Source organism: Somniosus microcephalus, chromosome 16 (genome assembly GCF_052327205.1).
Source record: "Somniosus microcephalus isolate GS21.2 chromosome 16, FLI_Smic_1.0, whole genome shotgun sequence".
Classification (NCBI taxonomy): domain Eukaryota; kingdom Metazoa; phylum Chordata; class Chondrichthyes; order Squaliformes; family Somniosidae; genus Somniosus; species Somniosus microcephalus.
The window spans coordinates 18,400,400-18,421,920 of NC_141002.1; the positions used below are offsets into that span (position 1 = coordinate 18,400,400).

The following is a 21,521-nucleotide window of genomic DNA, read 5'->3' on the forward strand; positions in this document are numbered from 1 at the left end:
TGCTTTGGTGTCAGCCGTGGCTCAGTGGGTGGCACTCTCGCCTCTGAGTCAGAAGGTCGTGGGTTCAAGCCCCGCTCCAGAGACTTGGGCACAAGACCTAGACTGGCACTCTAGTACAGTACTGAGGGAATGCTGTACTATTGGAGATGCCATCTTTCGGATTGGTCCTCTTGGGTAAAGGATCCCACGACACAATTTTCAGGAAGAACTGGTAAGTATTCCCGGGTGTCCTGGCGCATATTTATGCCTCAAACAATACCGCTAAAACATGATTTGGTCATTATCTCATTGCTGTTTGTGGGACCTTGCTGTGCAATGAATTCTTCCTTTCTTCTAAACTTCAGATGTGAATGAATGTCAAAGTGGAAGCCACGACTGTCACAGCTCGGCCTCCTGTTTCAACAGCCCCGGCTCTTTCCAATGTGTGTGTAGGGCTGGACACACTGGAGATGGAAGGACTTGTACAGGTAACTGACACTGAAACTTCCCAGGGGAAAATCGTCCCCATTTCCATCTTTATTCTTCAGATGATTTTGTAACAGCCTTCTCAACGTGTCCTGCCACCTTCAAAGACATGTGTACATACACGCCCAGGTCTCTCTGTTCCTACACACCCTTTGAAATTGTACCATTTAGTTAATGTTGTCTCTCCTCATTCTTTCTAACAAAATGAATCACGTCACACCTCTCTGCGTTCAATTTTATCTGCCATATGTCTGCCCATTTCATTGGGCTCCTGGGCTTCATGAAAAGAGGTATAGAGTACAAAAGTGTGGAAATTATGATAAACCTTTATAAAACACTGGTTCGTTGGTCATTAACTATTTTACCTGCCAATCTTTGATTCCAATCCACCAGGGCCAGATCCCTATTCAACTCACTGAAATTTGCCCTCCTCAAGCTGAATATTTTCACATTTGATTCTTCCTTGTCCTTTTCCATAACTACTCTAAACCTGATATTGTGATCACTGTTTCCCAGATGCTCTCCCACTGAAACATGCTCCACTTCCCCATTTCATTCCCCTGAACTAGATCCCGCACAGTTTCCTTCCTCGTTGGGTTGGATCCATGGTGATTAAGAAAGTCCTCTTGTACACATTTCAGGAATTCCTCCCTGTCTTTGCCCTTTACACTGTTACTAGCCCAGTCTATATTAGGATAATTGAAGTCGCCCATTCTCACTACTCTAAAGTTAAAGTCATAGAATAGAATCATAGAGTGATACAGCACAGAAAGAGGCCATTCGGCCCATCGTGCCTGTGCCTGCTCTTTGGTAGATCTGTCCAATTAATCCCAGTCCCCTGCTCTTTCACCATAGCCCTGTATTTTTTTCCCCATCAAGTATTTATCCAATCCTCTTTTGAAAGTTACTATTGAACCTGCTTCCACCATCCTTTCAGGCAGTGCATTCCAGATCACAACAACACTCTAACAAAATGTTTCCTCATGTCGCCTCTGCTTCTTTTGCCAATCACCTTAAATCTGTCTCCTCTGGTTAACGACTCTCCTGCCACTGGAAACAGTTTCTCTTTATTTACTCTATCAAAACCGTTCATGATTTTGAACACATCTATCAAATCTCCTCTTAACCTTCTCTGCTCTAAGGAGAACAACCCCAGCTTCTCCAGGCTCTCCACATAACTGAAGTCTCTCATCCCTGGTACCATTCTAGTAAACCTCCTCTGCATCCTCTCCAAGCCCCTGACATCCTTCTGAAAGTGTGAGGCCCAGAATTGAACACAATACTCCAGCTGGAGCCAAACGAATGGTTCTTGCATTTTACTGCAATTTACTCCTCTGTCTCCTTCCAACTATTTGATGGCCGATGGTACACACCCAGCAGTGTAATAGCTCCACTCTTCCTTACTTCTAACCAAATCAATTCTATCTTTGAACGCTCAAGGGCGATTTCTTATAAAACGCACCCATTCATTTTGTGTCTGCAGTTAGTGATGTGTGTCTCAACAATCCGTGTGGAACCAATGCCTCCTGTACCCAGCAGGACGGAAGCTTCAGATGCTCCTGTGTGACTGGCTACACCTGGAATGGATCTGTCTGCACAGGTGTGTGGTGGGAATCAGTGAACCCGTTGGGTAATGAACTGAAGTTACTGCTTCCAGACAGGGCTGGACCTTTTGTCAAGTTCCAAACCAGACCGGGGGCAGGGCTGGGATCAGGGCGTCAGTTCTGAAGTTTGCTTTATTGATGTTGAGAGTTAATTTAAAGCCTCAATGAGTAACGACAATTATTCCCATGTTCGAACAACCTGCAGACACTTCCCGTCAAGGCCAACGTTTCAATAATGGCTACTTGGGCGATGTTGTGTCCGTGTATAATAAGACACAGACTGCAGGAGAACGGTACAACAGGTGTTTACTCAACGTGGCTCACACGGGAACTGCTCTGTACAGATTACTACTCAGTGCTATATACAGGTGTGGTCACTGCCGGCAGTGCATTCCAGATCACAACAACACTCTAACAAAATGTTTCTTCATGTCGCCTCTGGTTCTTCTGCCAATCACCTTAAATCTGTCTCCTCTGGTTACCGACCCTTCTGCCACTGGAAACAGTTTCTCTTTATTTACTCTATCAAAACCATTCATGATTTTGAACACATCTTATCAAATCTCCTCTTAACCTTCTCTGCACCGGGGCAGGGCTGGGATCAGGGCGCCAGTTCTGAAGTTTACTTTGCTCATGGTGAAAATTAATTGAAAACCTTAACAACAACAGTGAATCTCCTCGTGTTCGAACATTCAGACATGAAGAATTGCTACTTGGTGATTGTTTGGGAGCCTATCTGTTGAACTGTATCTAGCTTGGGAGGGTGCAATGGGGAAAAAGAGATTCAGATAAAATAGAATGTGTTGGTGAGTGGAGGAGTCCCTCACATTTCCCTCATTATCAGTACACTTTCACTCAGTATTTGCCTTGAAATTTCTTTTTGTATCCGAGTCTAGAATGGAGATTTGAATCGTTGAAGTGTTGTCCTAACCTGCTGAATGAATTTGGAAAAAAAAACTGGTACCTAGAGGCCAGGCAGCAGGTGCGACCATTGTCCCCTCCTTTTCACCAGCCTATTCACCCCTGATGTCACTGACTCCTTGCTGGGGTAAAGTTGCTCAGGCTTCGACCACACAAGGGACCATTCATTATGTGTCATTGTAGACAGTGAGTGTCCACAGGGGGACATCAGAACTGGGCCTGATCGTGTCCTCACTCGATGTTTACACACACACACTTTCCACCCGGAGTCACTGGGCACCAATCAGGAGTGGGGACTATCAGTGATTTCCCCTCCCAGCCCAGGAGAGCTGAGATCGGGTCTAACACCCAACTACTGCCCCAACTGAACTCAGCTAACTCCGTACAGACCAGGAATCGAAACTGGGACCTTCCTGGGCTGTGAGGCTCAGTGCTACACCACATGGGGCCTTTACCCTCTGAACCAATAGAGGGGCGAAACACATCTTTTAAAAGAGTCATGAGGTTCGAGCCTAAATCTGGGTGTGAGCCTCCAATGAACTTTTCCTTTCTTCTAAACTTCAGATGTGAATGAATGTCAAAGTGGAAGCCACGACTGTCACAGCTCGGCCTCCTGTTTCAACAGCCCCGGCTCTTTCCAATGTGTGTGTAGGGCTGGACACACTGGAGATGGAAGGACTTGTACAGGTAACTGGCACTCAATCTTCCCAGGGGGAAATCTCCCCGTTTCCATCTTTATTCTTCAGATGCTTTTTTAACAGCCTTCTCAATGTGTCCTGCCACCTTCAAAGACTTGTGTACCTACACCCCCAGGTCTCTCTGTTCGTGTACACCCATTAAAATTGGACCATTTAGTTCATATTGCCTCTCCTCATTCTTCCTACCAAAATGAATCACTTCACACTTCTCTGCGTTAAATTTTATCTGCCATGTGTCTGCCCATTTCACCTGTCTATGTCCTCCTGAAGTCTGTTACTGTCCTCCTCGCTGTTTGCAGCATTTCCGAGTTTCGTGTCATCTGCAAAATTTTAAATGATGTCCTGTATATCCGAGTCCAGTCATTAATACATATCAAAAAGAGCAGTGCTCCCAATACCCACCCCTGGGGGTCACCACTGTATACGTCCCTTTAGTCTGAAAAACAACCGTTCACCACTACTCTCTGCTTTCTGTCCCTTAACCAATTATTATGTATCCATACAGTCACTGCCCCTTTAACCCCATGGGCTTCAATTTTGCTCACACATCTATTATGTGGTACTTTATCAAACACTTTTTGAAAGTGCGTATACACAACATTAACCACACTACCCTCAAAACCCTGTCCATTACCTCATCAAAGAGCTGAATCAAGTTATTCAAGCACAATTTCCCTGAAACAAATCCGTGCTGGCTTTCATTTATTCACCCATATTTTTCAAGTGCCAAATAATTTTGTCCCGGATTCATGTCTCCACCACCGACGTTAGGCTAATTGGCCTGTATTTGACGGGTTTATCCCTCTCCCCTTTTTTAAATAGGCTTGTAACATTTGCAATTCTCCAGTTCTCTGGCACCACTCCCATATCTAAGGAGGTTTGTAAGACTGTGGCCACAACCTCCACAATTGCTCAGCTTAGTTCACTCAGTCTGTCCGGATGTCTGTCTCCTCTGGTTACCGACTCTTCTGCCACTGGAAACAGTTTCTCTTTATTTACTCTATCAAAACCATTCATGATTTTGAACATCTCCATCAAATCTCCTCTTAACCCTCTCAACACCAAGGAGAACAAACCTAGCTTCTCCAGTCTCTCCACATAACTGAAGTCTCTCATCCCTGGTACCACTCTAGTAAATCTCCTCTGCATCCTATCTAAGGTCTTGACATCCTTCTGAAAGTGTGAGGCCCAGAATTGAACACAATACTCCAGCTGGGGCCAAACAAGAGTTTCTTGGTTCTTTCTGCAAATTACCTGAAAATTTGCTCCTCATTCTCCTTCCTACTATTTGATGGCCGGTGGTATACACCCAGCAGTGTAATAGCTCCTCTCTTCCTTACTCGTAACCAAATCGATTCTATCTTTGAATGCTCAAGTGCGATTTCTTATAAAACGCACCCATTCATTTTGTGTCTGCAGTTAGTGACATGTGTCTCAACAATCCGTGTGGACCCAATGCCTCCTGTACCCAGCAGGACGGAAGCTTCAGATGCTCCTGTGTGACTGGCTACACCTGGAATGGATCTGTCTGCACAGGTGTGTGGTGGGAATCAGTGAACCCGTTGGGTAATGAACTGAAGTTACTGCTTCCAGATAGGGCTGGACCTTTTGTCAAGTTCCAAACCAGACTGGGGCAGGGCTGGGATCAGGGCGGGAGTTTCTGATGTTTGCTTTATTGATGTTGAAAGTTAATTAAAAACCTCAATGGGTAATGGCAATTATTTCCATGTTCGAACAACTTGCAGACACTTCCTGTCAAGGCCAACGTTTCCAAGGCTACTTGGGTGAGGCATCGGAATGTGTCTGGCAACTCATGAACTCTAGCTCAGTATGGGGTAAAGGGGAAAAAATTCAGGAGGGAAAAAAGGATTAAAATGGAATTCAGTAAAATACAGGTAAAATGACAACTTTTAGTTAATGTTTAGGTGAGTGGATGTGTCACTCATATTTCCCTCATTATCCGTCCACTTTCACTCTCTAATTCCTATTTTTTCCTATCCAGGACTAACAGACAGACTTGAGTTGTTCAGTCTAATCTAAACCGTGTAAAAAATACCACTCGCACTAGATTGTAGCTTCTAATATTTCTCTTTGGTTAAATTTCCCCCCTCTTCTTCTGGTGTCATGGAATCATTCAACACAGGAGGAGGCCATTTGGCCCATCGTGTCTATGCCAGCTCTTTGAAAGAGCTAACCAATTAATCCCACACTCCTGCTGTCTCCCCATAGCCCAGAGAATTTGTCCCTTTCAGGTATATATCTAAGCCTTTTGACGCCTTGCTGGGGTACAGTTACTCAGGCCTCCACCACACATGGAACGATTCTTCATGTGTTGTTGTCACAGTCTAAGGATAAGGGGTAAGCCATTTAGGACAGAACTGAAGAGGAATTTCTTCACCCAGAGAGTGGTGAACCTGTGGAATTCTCTACCACAGAAGGCAGTAGAGGCCAATTCATTAAATATATTCAAGAAGGAGTTGGATATAATTCTTAACGCTAAAGGGATCAAGGGGTATGGGGAGATAGCAGAAAGTACTGAATTTGGATGATCAGCCATGATCGCATTGAATGGCGGAGCAGGCTCGAGGGGCCGAATGGCCTACTCCTGCTCCTATCTTCTATGTTTCTATGTTTCTATGTTGTGACAGTGAGTGTCCACAGGGGGACATCGAAACTGAGCCTGAATGCAGCATCACTCAATCCCCAGGCTTCAGAGATAGGCAGGCCTCTCTGGGGGAGGGGGGGCTTCTTCAAGGCATTTCTAATATACTTTGGCTGATTTAAGGATAAGAACATAAGAAATAGGAGCAGGAGTAGGCCATTTGTCTCATTGAGCCTGTTCTGCCATTCAATAAGATCATGGCTGAACTCCTACCTCATTTCCACTTTCCTGAACTATCTCCATATCCCTTGATTACCTTAATATTCGAAAATCTTTTCATCTCTACCTTGAATATACTCAACGACTGAGCCTCCACAGACCTCTGGGACAGGGAGTTCCAAAGAGTCACCACCCTCTGAGTGAAGTAATTTCTCCTCATCTTAGTCCTAAATGGCCGACCTCTTATTTTGAGACTGTGACCCCTGGTTCTAGACTCCCCAGCCAGTGGAAACATCTCCCTGCATCTACCCTGTCAAGCCCTGTAAAAATGTTGTATGATTCAATAAGCTCACCTCTCATTCTTCTAAACTCTAGCGAATATAGGCCTAGTCTACGCAATCTGTCCTCATAGGACAATCCCCCCATCCCAGGAACCAGTCTAGGAACCTTCGTTGCACTCCCTCTATGGCAAGTATATTCTTCCTTAGGTAAGGAGACCAAAGCTGTACACAATACTCCAGGTGTGGTCTCACCTGGGCCCTATATAATTGCAGTAAGACATCTTGGGGGAGAAATTCGTTTGGTAGCGCCAGCGATTAGCGCCTAAAGAGGCCGAGAAGTGGGGCGTTAGCCAATTTTCAGCCGGGCGCAGCGAACCCAGCGCCTCCTGCCATATTGAGTGGGTTTTAGCGCCGGCGCTAAATCTTAGCGCCCGCTCGCGGGCGCAGGCAGATCATGACGTCATTTCAGTGTGCAACGCCTTTTTTGCGTCCCAGAAATTCAGTGGTGCGCCCCTTCGTTCTGCCTGGCGCTAATAACGACAGCTTACTGGAACGTTCCCCAGTCGCTCTCGGGCTTAGGGGGGGCGCACTTTAAAGGGGACTGCACTGGTATAAAAGCGGCAGCCATTTTGGGAGCACAACTTCTTTGAGATTTTCACAGAGTTGCAGAGTTGCACTCTGAGAGCCATATCACTAGTGACCCAGCGCTGCTAGAGAACCTTCAGCCTTCAGACCATCACCCTGCTGCTGGTGAGCATTTACACCCTGTATAATTTCTTGTTATCGATTATTATGGGGGCTGCTTTGGAGGGGAACGTCCTGCTGCTCGACCATCTGGAAAGGGCACAGAGACGGAGGGAGAGAGGGCCAGGAATGGCCAGACGGAGGAGGGCCAACAGACATCGCCACACCAGACCTTACGCTGCCAGGGTATTCAGGCAGCAGTTCTCTTACCTCAACATGTCGGAGGAGCAGTGTCTTTGGAGGCTGCGATTCAGAAAGGAGGTGGTGACTGAGCTGTGCCACCTGCTTCAGGCAGATCTTCAGCCGCAGATAAGGTGCAGGACCTCTCTGTCAGTGGCTGTCAAGATTACAGTAGCACTGAAATTTTATGTGACCTCCTTTCAGGCAGCAACTGGGGACATTGCCAACATCTCCCAGTTTGCGGTGCATAGCTGCATCCAGCAAATAACAGATGCCCTGTTTAAAAGGCTGTGGCAGTACATCTCCTTCACTGCGACACCGGAGAAGCAGCGGGAGCGCGCAGAGGGCTTCGCAGCAATAGCGGACTTCCCCATGGTGCAGGGCACCACTGACTGCACGCACGTGGCTTTGCGGGCACCTGTTTTGAATCCTGAGGACTTCCGCAAGCGCAAGGGGTTCCACTCCTTGAATGTGCAGCTGGTCTGTGACCATCGGCAGCTGATCCTTGCGGTCAATGCTCAGTTCCCAGGCAGCAGCCACGACGCATTCATCCTGCGCCAGACTTCAGTTGCTGACTTTTTCGAGGCCCCGGCTCACCCAGAAGGCTGGCTTCTCGGTGACAAGGGCTATCCTCTGTGCCCATGGCTGATGACCCCGCTCCGTTCGCCCAGCACCCCTGCAGAAGAGCACTACAACGTCAGCCATCAGGCGACGAGGAACATTGTGGAGCACACAATCGGCGTGCTGAAGCAGCGGTTCCGCTGTTTGGACCATTCGGGAGGAGCCTTGCAGTACTCACCAGAGCGAGTCTCCCACTTCGTCGTTGTCTGCTGCATGCTCCATAACCTCGCCACCCTGCGCACCCAGCCAATGCCAGCAGACATTGAAGGACCAGCAGAGGAGGAGGAGGAGGAGGACCAAGACGGGAGGGTCCCAGACACTGGAAGGGCCGTCCGTCAGAGGCTGATAAGGAGTCGGTTCTAGGCCCCTTTCACGGAATGCTTGGTGTCAATCGAAGACCAGGAATGGAACCATTCGGATAACCCAAAGCCTATGAAGGCCAGTATGAATGTAAATAGCAGACATGGCCAATGTCAATAAAATAATTTATTTATTTTGAAAACTGTGCTTCCTTCCAACATGACAAAGCAATGGCACCAGAAAGCTTAACTAACAAACGAACACATAAGTGACTCGCACACCCGGGAGACTATCCAAAACATTACTAACATTCAGACCAGCAGCCACGGCCTTGATTTCTAGAAATAAGACATCTCAGCAGCACCTTCTACTCTTTCCCCTTTGATGGTGATCTACTTCTCTTGCGAGAACGGCCCCTTCCCTCCCTGCAGCTCCTCCGTAATGGGACCCCAGTGGCTGCATGAAGGCTGGGGGACGCCTGCTGACTGTCCGAAAGCGGAGATGCCCCTGAGGGACGGCCTGGACGACCTCTGGGCTTGGAGGGCCCGGATGCTGACTGCTCCAACTGGGCATGGGTGGAAGCAATCTGTCCTGCAGGTGATGGCAGCTGCATTGGAGACGTGCCAGCGGTGGCATCAGGAATGCTGACATCCTGAGAGCGGACACCTGCTCCGTGGTCGGCCGACACACTGGCACTCTGGTTCGCATGCTGCGGTGCTGCCCCGTCAATCAGCTGGTCCACAGATTGCTGGCCTGCTGTGGTGCTGCAAGGGCCCCGGGTAATCCTGCCTGATCCATCGAGGGTGGCAGCAGTCAGTGCTTGCGTGGCCTCAATCTGCCTCTGCATGAGGCCAGCGAGTGACTGCGTGGCAGCACTCAGCACTTGCGTGGCAGGTGCCAGTGCTTCGGTGAAGCCCTAGACAGTCCTTTCCAGTGCTTCGGTCAAGCCCTGGACAGTCCTTTCCAGTGATGTACTGAAGCCCTGGGCACTCCTTTCCTGTGCTGCCCCGAAGCCCTGGGCACTCCTTTCCTGTGCTGCCCTGAAGCCCTGGGCACTCCTTTCCTGTGCTGCCCCGAAGCCCTGGGCACTCCTTTCCTGTGCTGCCCCGAAGTCTTGTACACTCCTCGCCTGTGCTGCCCCGAAGTCTTGCGCACTCCTTGCCAGTGTCTCGATGGATTCAGGCATCCTTGTCACTGCAGCCATCAGCTCAGTGTGCCTGAGCCGAGCCTGGGCACTCATTTCTGTGAGGGAACGCACCTCTTCTGCGTTCTATGCAGCAGTCATCGTGGCCTGACTCGCCCTCCGACGAGACGGCTCCCGAGCTTCCCTACCCCCCTTGCGATGCTGGAGACCGCTGGTTCCTGCAACTGGTTCCTCCTCAGAGCCATTCCCCCCGCTCCCCTCCAGGGAAGCACTATCCCCAGTCTGCAGATGGCTGGCTCGCCTGAGGGTGGTACGGATGGACCGGCTTCCTCCTGCTCGTTGCCTCCGGAGTCAGTGTCCCTGGCAGCTTGATGACCCGGCTCCCGAGCTGGTGATGCAGCATCTGAAAGCAGGGAGGTTGAAGAGTGGCTTTAGTGAAAGGACAGGGTGGCAGCAAGGGATGCAAGAGTGCTGCAATGCTCTGACATGGGTCCAGAGTGGAAAAGCATGCTGGTGGGGGGAACAAGTGGAAGGAGACAGTTCAAAAAGGTGATGGCCTTACCATCGCTGTGCACAATGGGGTCGGCAGCTCCAGTGGTGACAGGACCACTCATCCGGCCCCAACAATCTGGTGGACTCTTTCCTCCAGGTCCATCAGTGTCTGCAGCTGAGGAGGGCCTCCTCCGGTACGAATCTGTTCCCTCCGGTTCCTGGCCAGCTTGGCCTGCAGGAGAAAGGATGGGAAGTGATGAAACATGCTGCCCTGAGTTGTCATCTCATGCCCCCCATGGTGGAACAGCCCTTACAGTATGCCCTGAGTTGTCATCTCATGCCCGCCATGGTGGAACAGCCCTCACAGTATGCCCTGAGTTGTCATCTCATGCCCCCCATGGTGGAACAGCCCTTACAGTATGCCCTGAGTTGAATGTGCGTGTGCGTTCCCAGAAAGGGCCATGGGTGCTGGCTGACAGATGGTCACTGGGGCTTCGCGCACCCTCTGGCCATAAAGTCAGGTGCAGATGGAGGGATGAAGAAGATTGCTAAAAAGCCACTCACCCGAACGACCCGAGTGAGATCGTTGAACTTCTTCCTGCATTGCACAGGAGTCCTGGGCGCCACGCTGCTGAATTTGACTATTTGCGAAACTTCCCTCCAAGCTCTGCGGTACTCGCTCTGATGAGGCCTCCTGCCATTGTCGGGGTACAGCACTGCTCGCCGGCGCTCCACTGCGCCAACCAAAGCATCCAATGCCCCATCGGTAAAGCACTCCGCTCTCTGCCTCACCCTCTCCATCTGGTCAAAGTTTGTAACGCCACAGAATGCACAGCGCCGATTTTGAGGCCTACAGGGCGATGAGTGTGGCTGCTGATCCTAAATGACCCGCCCCTTTAAGAGCTGGCCGGCGCCAGCATGTCTCGTGGTCATCGATTATTGACAGCACCTGCGCTGCGCCCGGCCGCCCAGATATTGAGTAGCTCCGCCAGGTTAGCGCCTTAGGAGTCCCGTGCAGCGTCTGATTTTACGCTGCAATCACCTTTAGGGGCGATGCAACCCAATATCGCTCGAGGTGGCAATAAGTTGTGCCTGGCGATAGAATTTGCGCACCGCCAATTCTAGCGCCCCAAGCGGGGCTATACCCAATTTCACTCCCTTTACTCTTATACTCAAATCCTCATGTAATAAAGGCCAACATACCATTTGCTTTCCTAATTGCTTGCTGTACCTGCATGTTAACTTTCAGTGATTCATGTACATGGACACCCAGGTCCCTCTGAACACCAACATTTCCCAATCTCTCACCATTTAAAAAATACTCTGCTTTTCTATTTTTCCTACCAAAGTGGATAACTTCACATTTCTCCACATTATATTCCATTTGCCATGTTCTTGCCCACTCACTTAGCCTGTCTCTATCCCCTTGAAGACTCCTTGCATCCTCCTCACAACTTACATTCCCACCCAGCTTTGTATCATCAGCAAACTTGGATATATTACATTTGGTCCCCTCATCCAAATCATTGATGTAGATTGTGAATAGCTGAGGCCCAAGCACTGATCCTTGTGGTACCCTGCCAGTTACAGCCTGCCAACCCGAAAATGACTTGTTTATTCCTACTCTCTGTTTTCTGTCCGTTAACCAATCCTCTATCCATGCTAATATATTACCCCCAATCCCATGAGCCCTAATTTTGTTTAATAACCTCTTGTGTGGCACCTTCTGAAAATCCAAATACACCACATCCACTGGTTCCCCCTTATCTATTCTGCTAATTACAACCTCAAAAAATTCTAACAGATTTGTCAAACACGATTTCCCTTTCATAAATCCGTGTTGACTCTGCCCAATCCTATTATTATTTTCTAAATGCCCTGTTACCACGTCCTTAATAATAGATTCTAGCATTTTCCCTACTACTGATGTCAGGCTGACTGATCTGTAGTTCCCCGTTTTCTCTCTCCCTCCTTTCTTAAATAGTGGGGTTACATTTGCATAAAATAAGGTAAGTTTTATCCAAAATAAAAACAGAAAATGCTGGAGATACTCAGCAGGTCAGGCAGCATCTGTGAGAGAGAAACAGAGTTAATGTTTCAGGTCGATGAACTTTCGTCAGAATTGGAAAAAAGCAGGATTTTTAAGCAAGTGTAGGGGCTGGGAAAGCAGGGAGGGGATGAAAGAACAAAAGGGAAGGTCTGTGATAGGATAGAAGGCAGGAGAGGTTAAGAGACATTAAGAGATATTCAAGGCAAGAGGAGACGGTAATGGGACAGGTTAAGAAACAAAGGATGGCTCGAGATGAAGTGTAAATTGCGCTGGCAGAATGAAAGACAGCTGCCATGTGGGAGAGAAGAGTTTTATCCAGAGTTTTTTATGCTTTTGTTATCGTTTCAATAAATTACTTCTGTCGTATCCTAATCTGGGATGTAATGTTTAAGTTATCCACCAGATGGAGCCAAATACTAAGGGATCACATTCACCAGTTTTTAAGGTAATGGGTCATGTAGTCAATATCCTGGTACACCAGTTATTAAGGTAATATGGCATTGCATTATGGGTATGACTCAGAGGTGAATCCTCCATCTTGCATCGTGCAGTTAGAAATACTGTGTTTTGCTTGCAGCCTGTAAGAGATGTTTCTCTGCTAAACCGTATAATTAAACAGTTGGGTTTTCTGCCTAAGAACTCGCTTCTCTCAGTTCTGACCTTACCACTCGGATATCACATATCGCTTTCTATTTTCACATGGCTCAGAAATGAAAATGGCGGATGGAACCATTTTTAAAAAAGAGCAACAATGTGATTGGCTGAAATTGCAGCCATTCAGGTTTGTGCTTTGATGTCAGCCGTGGCTCAGTGGGTGGCACTCTCGCCCCTGAGGCAGAAGGTCGTGGGATCAAACCCCGCTCCAGAGACTTGAGCACAAGACCTAAGCTGGCACTCCAGTACAGTACTGAGGGAATGCTGTACTATTGGAGATGCCATCTTTCGGATCAGTCCTCTTGGGTAAAGGATCCCACGACACTATTTTGAAGAAGAACTGGGGAGTTTTCCCGGGTGTCCTGGCACATATTTATGCCTCAAACAATACCGCTAAAACATGATTTGGTCATTATCTCATTGCTATTTGTGGGACCTTGCTGTGCAATGAATTCTTCCTTTCTTCTAAACTTCAGATGTGAATGAATGTCAAAGTGGAAGCCACGACTGTCACAGCTTGGCCTCCTGTTTCAACAGCCCCGGCTCTTTCAAATGTGTGTGTCGGGCTGGACACACTGGAGATGGAAGGACTTGTGCAGGTAACTGACACTGAAACTTCCCAGGGGAAAATTGTCCCCATTTCCATCTTTATTCTTCAGATGATTTTGTAACAGCCTTCTCAACGTGTCCTGCCACCTTCAAAGACATGTATACATACACCCCCAGGCCTCTCTGTTCCTACACACCCTTTGAAATTGTACCATTTAGTTAATGTTGTCTCTCCTCATTCTTTCTAACATAATGAATCACGTCACACCTCTTTGCGTTCAATTTTATTTGCCATGTGTCTGCCCATTACATCGGGATCCTGGGCTTCATGAAAAGAGGTATAGAGTATAAAAGTGTGGAAATTATGATAAACCTTTATAAAACACTGGTCCATTGGTCATTAGCTATTTTACCTGCCAATCTTTGATTCCAATCCACCAGGGCCAGATCCCTATTCAACTCACTGAAATTTGCCCTCCTCCAGCTGAATATTTTCACATTTGATTTTTCCTTGTCCTTTTCCATAACTTCTCTAAACCTGATATTGTCATCACTGTTTCCCAGATGCTCCCCCACTGAAATATGCTCCACTTTCCCCACTTCATTCCCCTGAACGAGATCCCGCACAGTTTCCTTCCTCATTGGATTGGATCCATGGTGATTAAGAAAGTCCTCTTGTACACATTTCAGGAATTCCTCCCTGTCTTTGCCCTTTACACTGTTACTAGCCCAATCTATATTAGGATAATTGAAGTCGCCCATTCTCACTGCTGTAAAGTTGAAGTCATAGAATAGAATCATAGAGTGACACAGCACAGAAAGAGGCCATTCGGCCCATCGTGCCTGTGCCTGCTCTTTGGTAGATCTGTTCAATTAATCCCACTCCCCTGCTCTTTCCCCATAGCCCTGTAATTTTTTTCCCCTCAAGTATTTATCCAATCCTCTTTGATAGTTACTATTGAACCTGCTTCCACCATCCTTTCAGGCAGTGCATTCCAGATCACAACAACACTCTAACAAAATGTTTCTTCATGTCGCCTCTGGTTCTTTTGCCAATCACCTTAAGTCTGTCTCCTCTGGTTAACGACCCTTCTGCCACTGGAAACAGTTTCTCTTTATGTTAAGTATGTGTATTGTATTGAACAATTAACACAAAGACTTAAACGTATAACTCAAACAGGTCTTTACTGGTTGGAGGTAGGGACTGCACGTAGGTCTTTACTTCATGCCCACAGGCGGGAACTGAGGGGAGATCAGTACCCACAGTACTATTTATACCCCTATGGCCAGGAGTGGTACTCCGTATCACTACGCCCTACAAGTAGTGCAGTCCTGTCCATAGGTTCAAAGTAGCACACATATTACATACACAACATTCCTCCCTTCTTAGCTTTACAGTCATCTCCCCATTTAACATAACGTAATAACATATATACATATATAACTTCAGGTTTACATAACAGAATAACATAGATACATAGATAACTTCATGTCAAAACAGATCACAGATTCAGTCTCTGCGGAAAACAGTTCACAGATTCAATCTCTGTGGTGTAGTCGGTTCACGTTGCTGGAGTGACTCATTCAATAGTCCTTCCATGGATTTAACAGTTTGAACTTCCGAACTGAATTGGCTCCGTTCGGAGGGACCACGTGTGTGATCTGGTAGAGGTAATAATGGTTCAGATGGGTCATCTTTTGTTTCGACTTTTCCTTTTCTGCTTCTTGGAGACTCTCTGGGCTCCACTGTCAGCTGTCAGCTGCATGCGCAGTTCCTCCTTCTCTTCCTCCTTTTTCCGTAGTAGAGCCACCTTCTCCCGATGTTCCGTAGACTTTCGGTGCTCCTCCATGATTTCTGTATGGTGGGAGTCGAAGTTACAAGTTGGGCAGGACAGGACATAGTAATATTCGGTGTCGTCCTGATCTAGGCCAGCGAGAGGGTCTTCTATTTCCTCCATACCCAGCTGGGCGTTAGCCAGCTTTTGTTCCAAGTCCAGACATCTTTCCTGAAGAGACTTCTTCATGCGTACCTCTTCATCCAGCTTTTTCTGGGCTTTCAGCAAGTCGTTTACTAATGACCTCATTTGAGATTTTACTACTTCAACTTCTTTTGGAGATTGATTGATCGGACTATTCAATCCCTCTACCAGAGCAGCTGTTTCAGCGGTCTGTTGTTCTACGTTGACGTGAGTCAGCGTACTTTTGGCATCCAAGGGCTGCTCTGTTGCAGTCATCTCAGTCTGTGTTGCCACCTCAGCTCTTCCAATAACCTTTGAGAGCTCCGAACCCCTTTCGTTTGAATATTGAAGTTCGTGTTCAAGTTTTTCCCATTTCAGAGTCCTGTCCTTCAGCATATGCAGGAGTTGGCTGACCGTTAACTCCTCTGACATCAGACGTTTTGTGTGCTCCTGCTCCACTTTCTCCATCAGCTGCTTCTGTTGTCTTTCCAGATTCTCCAACTCTATATCAAAGAACTCTTTCGTTGCATTCAACTCTTGCTCAAAACGGCGAAGCATTTGTTCTAATTGCTGTTGTAGTTTGAAATGGAGTTGAGTTCGAGCCCGGTGTCCCTCAGAAATGGGCACATCAGTAGACTTGCCAGACTCAGAATCCACAGTTAAACTATGTTGTTGTTGCTCAGTGGAATTCTGTGCTGAAACTTTGTCTTTTGCACCTGAGTTGGGCTTACCATCATCCGTTCCAGAGTCTGGGCCGACTACCTTCACCGAGTTCTCACTCGTTATTGTTTGTAGGAAATGCCAGTCCATATTCATTTTCCTAATCCACTCCCGTCCTAGTAGTGGAGGACCTCCTTCAGATATCACATATAAGTCCATTATTTGACTGTCTTCGCCCTTGTGGACCACTGTAACCTCTATTTTCCCGATGGGGTACACTCTTTGCCCCGTGTATGTTTTCAATATAATCCCCGTATCCTGTAGGGGAATATGTTGGAATAACTTTCCGTAATCTTTCTTATTTATGACCGTCAATGCCGATCCAGTGTCCAATTCCAGTTTTACTTGGACTCCTTCTATCTGAAGAGTGACCCAAATTGTCTGGAGGTCTGCACCCTTACCAGCGTTGAGTACTCTTAAGCTAGCCAGTTCATTACAGCTTAAGCTAGCCAGTTCATTACTGCTAGCATCTGAATCGGACTCCTGTTCGGTCACCTTGTGTACCTTTGCGTATTTTCCTTGCGGTGACTTCTTGTTGCTGGTCTTCTTCCCTGACCTGCATACTCTAGCTATATGTCCAAGCCTACCACAAGTTCTACATTCTTGGTTTTTAAACCAACACTGGTTCTGATCATGCGTTGTCTTTCCACAACGATAACATTTGCCAGAACTCACACCCAATTTGTGTGCACTGAGCTCCGGTGACCGTAGCTGCATTACTGCTGTGCCTCTCGCTGCGGCTTCGTGTGCTGCTGCCATAGTGACCGCCTTCTCAAGCGTCAGCTCATTCTCCTCGAGCAGTCGCTTTTGTGTATCCTGTTTAAATAAACCACACACAAATTTGTCTCGTAGTGCATCTGTCAGTCCCGTTCCAAACTGGCAATATTTCGCTAATTTACGCAATTCCAGCAAATATTCAGCATTGCTTTCATGCTGTAGCTGCCTTCTGTCGTAAAATTTAAATCGTTCCGCTAGCATCAGCGGCGTGGGGTTTAGATGATCTTTCAGGACAGTAACAATCTCATCGAATGTCTTATCCGCCGGTTCATCTGGTGATAACAGGTGTTTCAATTGCCCGTATGTCTTCACACCCATTAAATTTAATAATGTTAGAGCTTTATCTTGGTCACGAATTTTATTGGCCTTACAATAATTTTTTACTCTTTCAACATATATGGCCCAATCTTCGAGGTCACTATCAAAGGTACTAATATTCCCGTGTTTAGGCATTGTAGATTTGCAATTTCTCAGATTTTCTTTTCTTTACTTGTTATCAAAGATGGCGGCTTCCCGCTCTTGCCGTCGTCCTCCGCCCACAAAATGGCGGTTTTCCCGCGCTTGGCGGTCTTCACCCGTCCCCCGACGCCGTCTCCCTTCAGCCCCCGAGTGCGGCCCTTATCTTCGCCGCGATCGCCCGAGTGCGGCCCTTATCAGCGGATGCAATCGCTGGATCGCGAAGTGGCTCCCGACCGAAGCGGCTCTCGGCCCTTATCTTCTGTGCGATCGATAGCCCGCGCTGTGCACCGCGGCTCTCGCACCTTGAGCTTCTGCAGCCGCCGCGCCTTTCAGTCCGAGTGCGGCCCTTATCTTTGGTCCCGATCGCTGGCCCGCGCTGCGCCTCGCACTTGAAGCTGCTCCCGGCCTCTGGCTCACCCGCTCGCGCGGCTCTTGCTCGCTCCCTCCCGGGCTCTGGCTTACCCGCTCGCGCGTTTCACCGCGGCTCTTATCAGGGATTGCGATCGCCCTTATCTCCCGATCGGTGGCCCTGTCTTTGCAGCCAACGCTGCTCGGCTTACCCACGAGGTTATGGAGGCTTCAGGGTCCTAATGCCTGTCGCTTCCAGTCGCTGGAAGCTGTCAGGATTTCTGCTGCCCTTCAGTTTTGAGTGGGGTGTTGAGGATTGAAACCTCTCTTCAACGTCCTGTCTTTGGACGAAGCCGCCGTGGAATAACTGCCGCAGGGTTCGAACCGACTCGTCGCCAGTGTTAAGTATGTGTATTGTATTGAACAATTAACACAAAGACTTAAACGTATAACTCAAACAGGTCTTTACTGGTTGGAGGTAGGGACTGCACGTAGGTCTTTACTTCATGCCCACAGGCGGGAACTGAGGGGAGATCAGTACCCACAGTACTATTTATACCCCTATGGCCAGGAGTGGTACTGCGTATCACTACGCCCTACAAGTAGTGCAGTCCTGTCCATAGGTTCAAAGTAGCACACATATTACATACACAACACTTTATTTACTCTATCAAGACCGTTCATGATTTTGAACATCTCTATCAAATCTCCTCTTAACCTTCTCTGCTCCAAGGAGAACAACCCCAGCTTCTCCAGGCTCTCCACATAACTGAAGTCTCTCATCCCTGATACCATTCTAGTAAATGCATCCTCTCCAAGCCTTTGACATCGTTCTGAAAGTGTGAGGCCCAGAATTGAACACAATACTCCAGCTGGGGCCAAACAAGTGGTTCTTGCATTTTTCTGCAATTTGCTCCTCTGTCTCCTTCCTAATATTTGATGGCTGATGGTACACACACAGCAGTGTAATAGCTCCACTCTTCCTTACTTCTAACCAAATCAATTCTATATTTGAACGCTCAAGTGCGATTTGTTCTAAACCGCACCCATTAATTTTGTGTCTGCAGTTAGTGACGTGTGTCTCAACAATCTGTGTGGACCCAATGCCTCCTGTACCCAGCAGGACGGAAGCTTCAGATGCTCCTGTGTGACTGGCTACACCTGGAATGGATCTGTCTGCACAGGTGTGTGATGGGAATCAGTGAACCCGTTGGGTAATGAACTGAAGTCACTGCTTCCAGATAGGGCTGGACCTTTTGTCAAGTTCCAAACCAGACCGGGGCAGGGCTGGGATTAGGGCGTCAGTTCTGAAGTTTGCTTTACTGATGGTGAAAATTTATTGAAAACCTTAACAACAACGGTGATTCTCCTCGTGTTCAAACATTCAGACATGAAGAATTGCTACTTCGTGAAGGTTTGGGAGCCTATCTGTTAAACTGTATCTAGCTTGGGAGGGGAAAAAGAGATTCAGAAAAAGAAGAATATGTAGGTGAGTGGAGGAGCCACGCACATTTCCCTCATTATCAGTACATTTTCACCCAGTAATTGCCTTGAAATTTCTTTTTGTATCTGAGTCTGGAATGGAGATTTGAATCGTTGAAGTGTCGTCCTGACCTGCTGAATGAATTTGAAAAAAAAAACTGGTACCTAGAGGCCAGGCAGCAGGTGCTACCAATGTCCCCTCCTTTTCACCAGCCTATTCCCCTCCTGATGTCACTGACTCCTTGCTGGGGTACAGTTGCTCAGGCTTCAACCACACAAGGAGCCATACTTCATGTTTCATTGTAGACAGTGTGTGTCCCCAGGGGGACATCACAACTGGGCCTGATCCTGTCCTCTCTCAGTGTTCACACACACGCACTTTCCACCCGGAGTCACTGGGGAAAATCGTCCCCATTTCCATCTTTATTCTTCAGATGCTTTTTTAACAGCCTTCTCAACGTGCCCTGCCACTTTCAAAGACTTGTGTACGTACACCCCCAGGTCTCTCTGTTCCTGCACACCCATTAAAATTGTACCATTTTGTTTATGTTGCCTCTCCTCATTCTTCCTACCAAAGTGAATCACTTCACACTTCTCTGCGTTAAATTTTATCTGCCATGTGTCTGCCCAATTCACCTGTCTATGTCCTCCTGAAGTCTGTTACTGTCCTCCTCGCTGTTTGCAGCATTTCCGAGTTTCGTGTCATCTGCAAAGTTTGAAATGATGTCCTGTATATCCGAGTCCAGTCATTAATATATATCAAAAAGAGCAGTGCTCCCAATACCCACCCCTGGGGGTCACCACTGTATACGTCCGTCCCTTCAGTCTGAATAACAACCGTTCACCACTACTCTCTGCTTTCTGTCCCTTAACCTATCAGCCCAGAAATTCGGGTCGGGGGCTTCCCGCGGGTTTAAGCCCCCGACCTGCACTTACCTTGCGTGCCGGCAGTTGAGCTGTAGGGCCCCGTGGAATTCCGCTCCAGGGCCTGGCCCAGCTGCCGGCGCGCTGTGCTTGCGTGTCCCAGGGGCGTAGTTAGTGCGATGCGTCCCCTGGGATCACATGAGCAATGGGCAGCCAATCGGAGGAGGGAAAAGCCCATTCATAAGATTGACAGGAAGACCTGTCAAAACTTATAAATACTATGGGCCCCAAAATAGCAGTAAACCTTCAAATAATTCTTTTTTTAAATCACACTTTTTAAATAAACTATGAATTACATTAAATAACTACATTAAACAATAATTTAAATTTTTGAAAAAAATAATTTTATATTCTAACGGGACTAAAAATAAACTTACCTTGCTTTAAAGTATTTAATAATAATAAACCTGTGGAAAAAATGTTTTAATTTTAATTAATTGACCACTTACCTTGCAAAAATCAAGCCTTACGCCTGCTTTTTAAATGTTTAAATCCTGCAGGCTTACCCTCCCGGGAAAACCTGTAAAAAAAACCTAAGTTCAAAGCGCACACGCAGCCTCCCCTGCGCGCGCGCTCGACCTCTGACCCCTTCGTTCAGAGGATCGGAAGTGCCGGTTTCCCGCGCATGCGCAGTGCATGCAGAAAACCGGCACTTCCATTCGGCCTACGGGTGAGTACCCCGTGCGTACTCACCCGTGGAGACCCGAATTTCTGGGCCATTATGTATCCACACAGTCACTGCCCATTTAAACCCATGGGCTTCACTTTTGCTGACACATCTATTATGTGGTACTTTATCAAACACTTTTTGAAAGTTCGTATACACAACATTAACCGCACTACCCTCATCAACCCTCTCCGTTACCTCATCAAAGAACTGAATCAAGTTACTCAAACACAATTTTCCTATATCAAATCCGTGCCGGCTTTCATTTATTCACCCATATTTTTCAATTGCCAAAAAATTTTGTCCCGGATTCATGTTTCTAGATGTTCCCCCACCACTGATGTTAGGCTAATTGGCCTGTATTTGACGGGTTTATCCCTCTCCCCTTTTTTAAATAGGCTTGTAACATTTAAAATCCTCCAGTTCTCTGGCACCACTCCCATATCTAAGGAGGTTTGGAAGACTGTGGCCAGAACCTCCACAATTGCTCACCTTACTTCCCTCAGTAACCTAGGATGCATTCCATCCAGACCGGGTGACGTTTCTACGTTGAGCGCTGCAAACCTTTTAAGTACCTACTCTTTATCTAATTTTATCCTCCTATTTAATTTCTCTACTTCCTCCTCCTTTAGTGTGACATTGGCAGCATCCTCTTCTTTAGT

General features: G+C 47.4%; 1 protein-coding gene across 1 annotated transcript in view; it reads left to right on the forward strand.

Annotated features, from left to right (window-relative positions):
* The window catches only part of LOC147105997 (uncharacterized), a 297,066-nt gene that overhangs the window by 39,259 nt on the left and 236,286 nt on the right, over positions 1-21,521 (forward strand). The window contains exons 9-11 of the mRNA XM_086009782.1: positions 1,949-2,065; positions 5,108-5,224; positions 18,854-18,970. Coding sequence (XP_085865908.1) covers positions 1,949-2,065; positions 5,108-5,224; positions 18,854-18,970 — 351 coding nt within the window. The remainder of the gene's footprint in view (positions 1-1,948; positions 2,066-5,107; positions 5,225-18,853; positions 18,971-21,521) is intronic.